This window comes from Carlito syrichta, unplaced genomic scaffold, assembly GCF_000164805.1.
Source record: "Carlito syrichta isolate Samal-C Ts95f unplaced genomic scaffold, Tarsius_syrichta-2.0.1 Scaffold116229, whole genome shotgun sequence".
NCBI lineage: Eukaryota > Metazoa > Chordata > Mammalia > Primates > Tarsiidae > Carlito > Carlito syrichta.
The window spans coordinates 213,184-226,097 of record NW_007060325.1 but is presented as its reverse complement, the minus strand read 5'-3'; the positions used below and the strand labels follow the sequence as shown (position 1 = coordinate 226,097).

At 37.9% G+C, this 12,914-nt stretch overlaps 1 protein-coding gene across 1 annotated transcript in view; it reads left to right on the top strand.

Annotated features, from left to right (window-relative positions):
- The first annotated feature begins 9,867 nt into the window (after positions 1-9,867).
- The window catches only part of TAF1A (TATA-box binding protein associated factor, RNA polymerase I subunit A), a 29,394-nt gene continuing 26,347 nt past the window's right edge, over positions 9,868-12,914 (top strand). The window contains exons 1-2 of the mRNA XM_008074196.2: positions 9,868-9,994; positions 11,159-11,291. Coding sequence (XP_008072387.1) covers positions 11,171-11,291 — 121 coding nt within the window. The 5' untranslated portion in view covers positions 9,868-9,994; positions 11,159-11,170. The remainder of the gene's footprint in view (positions 9,995-11,158; positions 11,292-12,914) is intronic.

The following is a 12,914-nucleotide window of genomic DNA, read 5'->3' as shown; positions in this document are numbered from 1 at the left end:
CTGCACTCCAGTCTGGGTGACAGAGTGAGACTCCAACTCAAAAAAAAAAGAGGACAGAAAAGCTCCCACAGTGGGAGGGGATCAGAAAGAGGGTTGCCAGTCTGGGGCTGAAACCAGGGCTTTATGTAGACCTAGGGATGAACTGATTGACTAGCATTAGCAGTGAACTGATTGGTTAGTACTAAGCATCGACCAGCTAGTGGTAGAGACCAGTAGTGAACTGATTGGTTGGCACTTAGCACCAATCAGCTGGAGGTATCACGGTGTTTTGTTTGTGTTTTTGTTTTAAATTTCAGGTAGTGAGCGTTTTTGTTCTAGTCTAAGGGGCTTGCTAGAAGTTTATTACCAGGACCTGCCCTAACTATCTGCCTATTAGATTTTCTGTCTCCTCCTTCACCATTACTGAGTATCTACCCAAAGGAAAACAAATCATTATATCAAAAGAATACATGCACTTGTATGTTTTTTGCAGCACTATTCACAACCGCAAAGATATGGAATTAACCTGTCTGTCAATGAAATATTGGGTAAAAAAATGATATATGCACATATAATGTGTGATATATGTATACACATATGCAATAAAATACTAAGCTATAAAAACAGAACAAAATCATGTATTTTGCAGTAACATAGATGGAACTAGATGCCATTATCTTAAATGAAATAATTCAGAAAGTCAAATATCACATGATCTCACTTACAAGTGGAAGTTAAATAATGCCTACACATGGATACAGAGAGCGGAATAGATATTGGAGATTTGGAAGGATGGGAGGATGGAAGGTGGGTGAGGGATAAGAAATCACTTAATGGGTATAATGTACACTATTCAGGTGATGGCTAAACTAAAAGCCCAGATTTCACCACTGTGCAATATGTCCATGTAACAAATTGTACTTGCATTCCCTAAATCTATAAAAAAAATTAAAAATTATAAAAAGTAAAAATAATCCAACCATGAATACAATTTCAATTGTTTGGAAAAGATGTGGAGTTTCTTTTCTTTATTTTCTAGTGAAAGCACGTTTCTTAATTAGGACCTAGGAGAATATAGATTGAGACTTAATATGTAGAGTTATTAGAATAACAATTGTAGACCTAGCTCGGTGGCTCAGCCTGCAATCCCAGCATTTTGGGAGGCCCAGGCGAATGGATTGCCTGGGCCCTGGGGTTCAAGACCAGTCCAGGCAACTTGGCGAGACCTCGTCTCTACAATAAATCAAAAATTAGCTGGGCGTGATAGTGCGTGCCTGTAGTTCCAGCTATATGGAAGGCTGAGGTGGAAGGATCACAGGAGCTCAGCAGGTCTACGCTGTGGTGGCTGTGAGCATGTGTGCCTCTGCACTCCAGCGTGGGCGATGGAGTGAGACTGCAACTCAAAAAAAAAAAAAAAAGAGAGAGAGAGAGAGAGAGAAAAGAATAACAATTGTAATTAAAGACATACACCAGCCCATTATGGCTGATCTAATTTACCCCATTATAATCAGTGTCTTCCACTACAGCAGTAAAATTACTCCTAGTTTTGACATCTACTAATTGTATGAATTGTATGTTAGAGATTGCAGGGGAAGCAATGTAGAGTTAATAACATGTATATGATGTATGTATGATGATATTAGTAATTCCCTTTTAGTAGAGCTCTTTTTAGATACAAAAACCACCACTTATATGATTATGTATTTTTAAAACTGTATTTGTATATGTAAGTGTGTATGTATGTACAGAGCCCAACCAAGTCTCCAGTGTGAGCATAAAAATTAACTGGTACTCTAGAGCAATGGTTAGCAAAGTACGGCCTACAAGTCAAATCCAGCCTGACATCTGCTTTTGTAAATAAAGTTTTATTAGAACAGAGTTAGAACAGAAAATGCTTATTTGTTTATGTGTTGTCTATGGCTTCTTTAGTGCTACAATAGCAGAGATGGGTAGTTGCGGCAATGACTGTATGGCATGCAAAGTGTAAAATATTTACTTTCTGTCTCTACAGAAAAAAGTTTGCTGACCCTTGGCATAGATGATAAATAATATATGCACTTTAAAAATTTTTTATGACTAAAATGGGTTGTATAGTATGGGATCAAGCAACTGTTAATTGTCAGTGCCAATGCCTTCCTTCTGTAGAAAGTGTGCATTTAGGACTACTAATTTTGGTGTGTGTCATGTCAAAGATAAAAAAAAAACCTGATGAAGTTCATTCTGATAAGGTTTAAGAAGTTTCTTTTCTAGGGTATTTTGAGGTGGATCTAATCTTTGGGCTGTAGATAATGACATAGTTTTTCAAAATAGTTGGGAAGAAATAATTTCAGAACTATCATCTAATAATTTAAATTTTCATAAAAGGCCATATATTGGATTGTAGTGGAAAGTTTCGAGCCCATTCATTATTCTTCCAGTTATTGTAGATTTCATGTTCATAAAGTTACTGATAAAACATATACTCACTTAAATATGCCTTGAAAATTTTGATCAGTTCATTTTTCAGACACCCATTTTAGGGTTTACTCCTTCAGTTGATTTTGAATTTCATGGACAATGAAATTGTTGTTGAATCTGTGAGACATTACAAAGCCTCTCTGTAATTTGGATTGCACAATGAGTGTCTTTATCACTATTGATGTACAAGGATTTTAAGGAACTTAGTACTTCTGTTTTGAGCCATGATAGAGTTATTTGTACTGGACTTGCCTTCCTAACACAAAAGGGTATACAACTAGAAAAATACTTAAAGAATTTGTTTTCAGACACTGATAATACTTAAAGAAGTTGTTTTCAGGCAGCAAATAATTGTGACACACAAGACCAAAAACACACAGGTGAACTCCATAATAAGAAAGACAAAGCTCAAGTAAAGTGGCAGTCTTGCTGTGCTAAGGAGAAAATTGTCAGAGTTCAATGTTGTCGAAGTGGCAGGAATCTTGTGGGCTAGAATATCTGAGCTATGGCGCGTGTATGTAGGGAAGCTGTGAGGTGAGTGTAATACTAAAAACCTGTTCAGAAAATCACTGTATATACAAATGTGCGGGTGAGACTCTGCAAGGCTTACCAGAGCTTGCTTGCTGTAGGGGGAAGGCTAAAGAGTAACACTATAGGTCGTGTAGTGCTGGGAAACATTAGATTTTCAGCCTAGCCAGAGTACCAGCAACTTTGCTAATACTTTGAGCACTTAATTGAGAATCTAGAAGCAAGTCTTAGGAGAAAAAAACACACAAGAGTAAGAGGAATATGCCAGGATTAAATTTAAATAGATTCATGCTGAAAATGAAAACTTGACATGACCCAAATAATCCATTAATAATTAACCTGCAGGCTATCCAAAACATTATATTCTTTAAAGCAAGATAACATAATCCAGACTCCCTATAATGTATCACCTATAAATGTCCAGCATACAATTAAATTTTATCAGATATGCAAAGAGATAGAAAAATGTGAACCATAAGAAAATAGCAGTCATAAAAAAGTCTTTGAGGCTGGGTGCAGTGGCTCATGGCTGTAATCCCAGCACTTTGGGAAGGCGAGGTGGGGGGACTGCTTGAACCCAGGAGTTTGAGACCAGCTTAGGCGACATAGCGAGACCTTGTCTCTGTAAAAAATTTTAAAAATTAGCTGGGTGTGGTGGTGGGCACCTATAGTTCCAGCTACTTGGGAGACTGAGGTAGAAAAACTGCCTGAGCCCAGGCAGTCATGATCATGCTACTGCACTCCAGCCTGGGTGACAGAGTAAGAAACTGACTCAAAAATAAAGCAAACAAACAAACAAAAACACCACCAAAATATCTGTGAGATGACATGAGACACTGGGATTAGCTTGTTGTTTCTTTTTAAAAGTAACTTTTATAAATAATTTCAAGGACTTAAAGGAAAACAAACAAAATCAATAAACAGATAGGAGATGTCAGCATATAAGTGAAACCTTTTTAAAAAAAGATAAATTTCAGGAACTATGAAGTATACAATTTGAAATGAAAAATTCATGAAATGAGCTTATCGGTAGATTGAACACTTAAAAAACCAAAAAATCAACTTGAAGGTAGATTAATAAAATTATCTAGTCTAAAGATCAGAAAGAAAACAAAATGAATAGAGACTCAATTACTTATCAATAGCAGGTAGTCTTACATATATATAACTAGAGTCTCAGAAGGAGATCTGAAGCATAATTGCACAGAAAAAAATATTTAAGACAATAATTGCCAAAAATATCCCAAATTAACAAAAACAGACATGAACAGTTCTAGGAAACTTAGCGAAAACCAAGTAGGCTTATTACAAAGAAAAATTGCACCTATACACAATTGTCTAATTTAAAAAATTAAGGAGGGAAAAAAGTCTTGAAGGCAGCCAGAGAAATGTGATACTTTATACATGGGAAAAAATGATTAAAGTGATAGCTGACTTCTCATCAGAAACAAGAGGTCAAAAGTCAATGAAAGGGCTTAAACTGCTAATGGACAAAAACTGATGATCCAGAAAAAATATTCTTCAGAACTGAAGGCAGAGTAGACATTTTTAGATAAATACACACACACACACACACACACACACATATACTTTTTTTTGAATTGGTATCTCATACTGTTGCCCAGCTGGAGTGCAGTGGCATAATCATGACTATCAAAGTTCACAGCATCCTCAAACTTCTAGGCTCTGGTGATCCTTCCACCACTTTGAGCACTCAACTGAGAATCCAGAACCAAGTCTTAGGAGAAAGAACCACACAAAAGAGTAAGAGGAATATGCTAGGACTAAGTTTAAAACCAAATAGACTCATGCTGAAAATGAACAATACCAAACTTGGCATGATCAAAAGAATTCATCAGAAAATAACCTGTATGCCACAAATAGCCTCAGCATCCCAAGTAGCTGGAATTACAGGCATGCGCCACCTTACTGCTAATTTTTTGATTTTTTAAAAAGATGAGATTTTGCTATGTTGCCCAGGCAGGTCTTGAAGTCCTGGGCTCAAGCAATCCTCCTGCCTTGGCCTCCCAAAGTGCTCAGATTACAGGTGTGAGACACCAGCCCAGGCAAAACCAGGAAATGTAACACCAATAGATCTTCCGTATAAGCATTGCTAAAATAAACTCTTCAGGATAAAAGATGATGCATCATATGGAAACGGAGATCTATAGTATTTTAGTTATCCTTTACTATGTAATAAATTTAGTAGTTTAAAACAATCATTTATTAACTCCTACTCCATGACTTGGTTGAATTTAACTAGGTGGGCTCTTCTGCTCTGGGTATTATTGGCTGAGGTCACTCATGAGGCTGCACTCAACTGGTAGCTTGGCCAGGGTTGGAACTTCTAAAATAGCTTCATTCTGGTGTCTGGTGGCTCAGCAATGCTGCCTAATGGTTGGGATAGGCCTAATTCTCAGTAATGTTTTTTTACTAATTAAAAACCCAACCTAAGCCGGGCTCAGTGGTTCAGCCCGTAATCCCACGCCTTGTGAGGCTGAGGTGAGTGGATTGCCTGAGCCCGCGGGTTCGAGACTCGCCTGGGCAACTTGGCCAGACCTCATCTCTACAATAAATCAAAAAATTAGCTGGGTGTGGTAGCATGTGCCTGTAGTTCCAGCTACTTGGAAGGCTGAGGCGGAAGGATCGCCGGAGCCCAGTAGGTCGAGGCTGCGGTGGCCGGGAGTGGTCACTGCACTCCAGTCTAGGCAACAGAGTGAGACTCCAACTTAAAAAAAAAAAAATTACCTAACCTAAATGTATTTATCTGTTGGCCAGCTTCCTAGAGGATAAATGTGAAACGTGCAAGGCTTCTTAAGTCCTAGGCCGAGAATTGGCATGGCGTCACTTTCACTATATTTGTTCATCATCAAGGGGTGGGAACATAGACTCTACTTCTTAATGGAAGAAGCAATATGGATGTCCAAAAAATGTAAACCATTTTTGACAGCTATTTTTGAAGATAATCCATCATAAACAGAAAGAAATTAAAAGCATTGGAAATAGTAAAATGTAGGCAATATATATAAGACATCATGTTTCTCTTCTCTAAATTTCCTTGAAATACATATGACTATTTAAATCAAAAATAATAAGTATATAGATGTATAGTACAAAGGGCTTGGGGAGGTGGTAAGTAGAACTGTACTTTTGCAAGACTCTTTTGTTTATGTGAAATATCACAATTTTAATTCTAAGTAGACTGTGATAAGTTAAAAATGTATATCAGAATTCTCAGAAACATTATAAAACAATAATGCAAAGAGATATAGTTAAAGCCAACAGAGGAATTAAAAACAAAAACACTAATTAACCTAAAAGAATGCAGGGACTGAAGAACATAGGAACACAAAACTAATGGAAAAATTGAAAACAAACAGCAAAATGATAGGCCTAAATTCAATAATGTCAATGATTACAATTAATATAAATGGATTAAACACACACAATTAAACAAATTGGTTTAAAAATAACAAGCCCCAATTATCTGTTGTCTATAAAGGAAGCACATTAAAATAAAAACTCAAGCTGAAAGCAAAAAAATGAATAAAGATATATCATGCACCCAGTAAGCTAGGAAGCCTGCAGTGACTATATTAATATCAGGTGAATTTGACCTCAAGATAAGGAGTACTGTATTATCAGAGATAAAGATATTTCATAATGATAATATAGTCAATTCATTAAGAGGACATAAGAACCATAAATGATTACATGTCCAATAACAGAGATTAAAAATATGTAAAATAAAAAGTGACAAAACTAAAGGAAGAAGCAGATCCACAGTTAGAGTTTTTAACACCCTGTCTCAATAATTAATAGTAATGTTACACACACAAAAATCAGTAACAATATAAAAGATTTGAACAAAACTATTAACCACCTTAACTGCATTGACATTGATGAACACAATCCTCAGCAACTGCAGAATACATATTCTTTTATGTATTTATGGGACATTTACCGAGATAGACCATAATCAGGGCAATACAGTAAGTCTCAAAAAATTTTAAGATATTGAAATTTCAAAGTGTTTTCTGACCATGCCAGAAAAAAACTGGTACTCTCTAACAAAACTGGTTGTGAAAAAAAAGAAGGTACAAATTATCAAACCCATGTTTCAGTTATCTATTGCTGTGTAAGAAACCAATCCAAATTTTAGCAGCTTAAAATAACAACCATTTTATTGCTCACAATTTTGTGAGTCAAGAATTTGTGCAGGGTTCATTGAGAATAGTTCACTTCTGCTCCATGTGTTGACAAATGGACTCACTCATTAAGTTGCATTCAGCAAATGCCTAATTTAGGTTACAAAGTCTGGGATGAACTTCCCCATATGTCTGGAACCAAGGTGCTGTTGGTTCCATGTGACCTCTTTTACCATGTGGTCTTTCATACCCCAAGGGCTACATGTGGCTGCTCTCTCTAGCAGGATAGCCTGGGTTTCTTTATATAGAGGATACCAGGGTACCAAAGCAAAATACAACAACAACAACAACAACAAAAACTGTGCCTTTGAGGATGCAGTCATTTGCAAGTCTGAACCTGGGATGGAATTCTACTCCATGTATTTTAGAGTTTTCTCCACATTGTTATATGAGATGTTTTTGTTTCTATGCTTTCATTTTTTCCACATTATTTTTTTATTCTTATTAGCTGTAATATAGTATACTCTCTTCAAGTGTTTGATTGTGTGAAACATATTCTTTAATAAACAGTATAGGAAGGGTTCATGGGGATAATATTCCTTAAACAGTTTGCAGCTTTAAAAAAAATGTAATTCATTACTGTATATGAAGTAGCTCTTTAGCACAAAGCAATTGTGAGAGTACCTTTCTCTTCAAGATATGTTTTCTTCTAGATTGGAGTCTGGAAAAGACTTGTGCATGCTTTGTATTATGTTTTCATATTTGTCATGTCATTCTTTTTGAAACATGGTCTCATTATGTGCTCAGGCTGGTCTTGAACCCCTGGGCTCAGCTATCCTCCTGCTCAGCCTTCCGAGTAGCTGAGACTACCGTTACTCACTACCATGCCTGGCTCTGCTCCCTCCCCTCCCCTGTCCTTCCCTCTCTCCTTCTCTTCCTCCTCCTTCTACTCTTACCTCCTCTTCTTCTAATCTTGCTATGGTATTAGATGTGACGCGGTATAGCCCTTTTTTTTTTTTTTTTTTAAACCTTTCTTCTCCCATATTTTCTACAGAATTGTACCATGGGAAAGACACGTGGTAGACCGGTCACATAAAGATATTAGTTCTTAACTTTCCTGCTGCTATCTACTGATGCCTAGAGGTTGTTTGAGAACTTCAAGGAAAATCAGAAAATGCTTCCCCATTTTCACGAGCATAAACTTTTAGCCATATAAAATTGTTTCTGGATTGGTTTTGGTGAATTTTTTTTTTTTTTGAGTTGGAGTCTCACTCTGTTGCCCAGACTGGAATGCAGTGGCCGCTCCTGGCCACCGCAGCCTCGACCTGCTGGGCTCCGGCAATCCTTCCGCCTCAGCCTTCCGAGTAGCCGGAATTACAGGCACGCGCTACCACGCCCGGCTAATTTCTTGATTTTACTGTAGAGATGAGGTCTCGCCTGCCCGGGCGGTCTCGAACCCGAGGGCTCAGGCAATCCACTCACTTCAGCCTCCCAAAGGCACGGGATTACAGGCTGAGCCACCGAGCCCGGGGGTTTTGGTGAATTTATACCTCATGCTAATGAGAGAAATGTAGCCAGACTACACTTGTAGACCAGAAGCTAATGACTTATGTATGTCGTGTGTGCCCTCCTTGTAGAGTTAAGCTTCACAGACTTAAGTGAGGGCAAGAACTAATGACACAAAGAGCAGCAGAAGGAACAATCCTTGCAAGCCCATAACTACTACATATCTTTTATGAAGACCATATAGAATCAAATATTAATAGTATTTTAAGAAACCCATGTACAAGTACTCGTCACTAGACCCTTAAACCGCTCCTCTGATCCTCTATTCTACTTAAATGGTTCACTCTCAGGGAGGAAACTCAGAGAATCCTGGGGAGCCTATGCTATTATTTGTGCAGCCTTATTTGTGAACAAAATTCTTTCTTGCAATGACTTTACAGCAGTTTCCCTTTAGCTTTCATTTACTGGTCCTGGTTCTGCTCTGATGATATGGAAAGAGTCTGACCCTTATTTTAAAGATCAGCCCTCCAAATACTGAAAAGAAATGTGTTTCCAGGAGTCTCTTACCCTTTTCTATAGTCATCTTCCCTAGAACTCCTCAACAGTCCCTCATTTCACATGGTTTGACCATTTTACTTTCGACCCCTATTTCATATACGTTTGTCAATGTCCTTCATGAAAGTTGACACCAGACGGGTCCACAGAACAAAAGAAAAAAGAGATTCTTGCCTAAATTGTGAAGAAGGCAGTCAACTAAATTCAAAACCAAAATTGTACTTGGGTAACCCTCTTTCGGGTCCCTTCCAATTGTGGGAGTTTTTCTGTCTTCTTAATAAACTCCTGTTTTCTTAAAAAAAAAAAATTGTAATAAAAGAGAAAAGCATTTTCAAGGAAGCAATTAAATTATCTTGTCAGAGCCACCAGCCACACCTCCACTCGCGCAGAGCGCCCGTGAGCCGACCAGAAACCGAAGGCTCGTCGTACAATAACTTCCTCGGGTAAACTGACACTTTGCCGTTTTAACTGCTCCCTTCGTCCAGCCGCCGACCCTTCCCCCTTTAGTAATGAAAGGCTCCCACTTGCCAGCTGAGACAAACTAAAAGGTAAATTCCGGGCAAAGCAATGGGAGCAAAGTCGTCTACAGTCACTTCCGGGTCGCCTCCGAAATTCACTTCCGGGGGTCGAGGCGAAGCTAATCACATCACTGCCGGCGAAGGAGGCATTGGGTCGGAGCTGAGTCAGTGCGCCGCCGGAACGCCCACGGCAGGTTTTGCGCATGCTCATACAAAGCGCTCGCAAACTCTGCTTCCGGTAAGGATTCTTCACGTGTTCCGGAGTCGCGAGACTGGGTTTTGAATTTTTCAGAGAAGCTCCAGGTAAGTGTTGCGGCTGTCATCCAGGGTTCCTGCGTTTAAATGGAACGGGAGGGTTATACTAGCATGAATTTGTGTTCTCCTGATACTTTCTCCTGAAACTGGTTTCTAAGAACCAGAGGGCGGAGAAGCTTTGGTTACCGAGGCAACTGTCTGACGCCGGCTTGGGCCTTGGAGCATTTGGGAAGGTTGGCTGTGTAAAAAGACTTCTCAAAATACCTGGCGAATGGGTTTCATATCCAGCTGTTGTTTTAGATTCATGAACCTGACCTTAGAATATGATTTTAAAGCGTTTACCCCCACTGTAACGCGGAGAAGCACAGTCTGAGGCAGAGTAACTAGAAAGTTACTCTGGAGTGCTCTAGACACAGTGTGAAGGTGTTCTGAAGGAAGTGCTGTTGGATTGCAGAGAAGGGACATTTGAGAAATTCTAGAAGATAGTATCAACGGCACTAACCCTCGATTTTGTGTGTGGGAGCGAGGGAGAGGAGCCCTGAGCATCGTGAGGGTAAAGTCCAAACTCGGTTTAGCATTTGACTTTCTTGGTTCGTGTCCCACCGTCAGGTCGAACTGCCTTTCACCTCCCTCCGCACACGCCCCGAATCCTAGTCCTGCCAAGTAGTTTGGTGTTGAGTTTCCGAGGTTATTGTCCTCACCTTTTAGAATATTTTTCTCACCTTTTTTTGTGACGTTAGGCAGATTATATAATTTCACTAAGGCCCTCAGTTTTTTCAACATGAACATGGAAGAAAGTAACGTTACCCACTTTCGGATTGATGTAGGGATTAAATTAGATAGTTTATATGCCTAGAACATAGGGCCTAATAAATACTAGTTGCTGCTATTTTTTATTATTGTGTTTGTTATATTATTTTGTTATGCGTTTTGCTGTTTCTTATTCTAGACTTGAGGGTTTTCTTTAAATTTAGATGGGCAGTATCATTTATTTTTGTATGAACTTGAAACAGTGGTTCTGTCTTTTCTGAATGGGTCGTTCATTTTGTCTGTTGCTGACATAATTAATTTCATTTTTTACTTTAAAAGAGCTACCAGTTATAAAGAATTTTGCTGATCAAATGATAGTTATGAGATAAAAAGATGGCTGTTTTTCTGTACAGCTCAGAAGCCTGTGGGTTAAGATAGACAAAAAGTAACTGATACTCTCAGTTTGTAATAGGTATGAGTGATTCCAGTGAAGAATCAACAAAACCTGTGACAGATGATGAGCATGTGGACAAATCTGTGCTCTCTGGTACAGGAATGCATTTTCCTTGGCTTCAAAATTACATAGAATCTGTGGGTAAGTAAAATAACACGGAACCATTTTAACTTCATTGCAAGAAGGTAGTAGGATTCAGTATGGATACAAAATGAATAACAAAGCTGGTTTAATTTTCAAGATAGGAATATGTGAGGTTTTTTTTCTTTAGGATTTATGCAAAAAAATAATAAGAAATATATTTCCTTTTCTTTTAGAATTTTTTTGCTCTTCAATTAATAATCGTCTGTATGGTAGATACATTTTTTTTCCCAGCAATACTTGCAAGTCATTTCATCTCTGGCATTGGGTAAATAATGGGAATTCAAAGATGAAGAAGATATGGTCTCCACTGTTGAGGAGAACATACCTAGAGGAAGTGTTCAAGAAGTTTCTGCTGAATTGCATTGAAATTATTCTTAACAGTATAGATTGTGTAATAGAATTCTAAAAAAGAGTTTATTTCCTTCCTTTTTTATCAATGTATATCTAACAAACAAGTTTTTCTGTGGTGTAAATTCATAAATTATATGGATATAAGAATATATAAAAGAAGTTATTGTGTGCTGCCATGTTGGGTGGTGTAATCCTAGGAATACATTTGAACCAGCACTTCTTATTGTCCTCATACACATTTTTCTTAGCCCAACCCTCTCCCCCCTTGGCATATTCCTTGGTTCTCAGAATTTAGCTTCCATTTTTTAAAAAAATCTGAGTTTCATTTCATTTAATGACCTCAATAAATTAATCCTCGGGAAATCTATGTGCTAGGCATTTTAGATATGAGGAAACAATCTCAAGTTAAATTCTAAGTGGTGGTATCAGGAGTCAAACTTAGGTCGATCTGATCTTAAAGTCTATACTTTTAACCAGAGATATATTTGAAAAATGAGATAATATATGTAAAGTACATATCATGCATAGTGAGTGTTGACAAATAATAATTCTTTTTCTTTCCTCATTTTATTTTTTCTAGATTAACATACATGGCTTAAGCCAGATTTGAATGAATGGTACTTCAGAGGTAGTGCTACTTCACCCCTTATAGGCAACTAGTAATCTAAATTTCCTGCTAGTTAAGTTATACTTGGGTATGTTTCTGTCACTAGTGTCCCATAGAGAGCTTGATTCAGTCTGCAAGCAAATACATGTAAGAACAGAATGTACATCCTTAGAAATATTTCATATGTACAAGGTAACCTGTTAAACCCAAAATGGTTTCTGTATGCAATGAGAAAATACTTGCAAGTAATTGACATTGTACTGGTAATTAGCCATAATAGGAAAACAAAATTGCCTAACTCTTACTGTATTTTGTTTTAAATTCTGGTGTCTTTTGGCATTTTGAAGGCAGGCCCCTTAGAATAAAGACTTTGAAGACAGGGCCAGTCTGGATTAAAACTGTGTGCTGAGAACCTAGAATAGTGCTTGGCACACAGTAGTGCCCAAAAAATATTTGTTGACAGACTGACAAGTTTCCACATTCTTTTGGAGGCATAAAAGTTAGGTTGATGACATTGGCTCTTTTTTAAAAGTTTATTTCTTTTTTACATTTTTTCTTTTACATAGGGATGAGGTCTTAGACTCCTGGACTCAGGCATTCCTTCCACCTTAGCCTTCCAAAATGCGAGTATTGCAGGCATGAGCCATCGCACCTGCCTGACA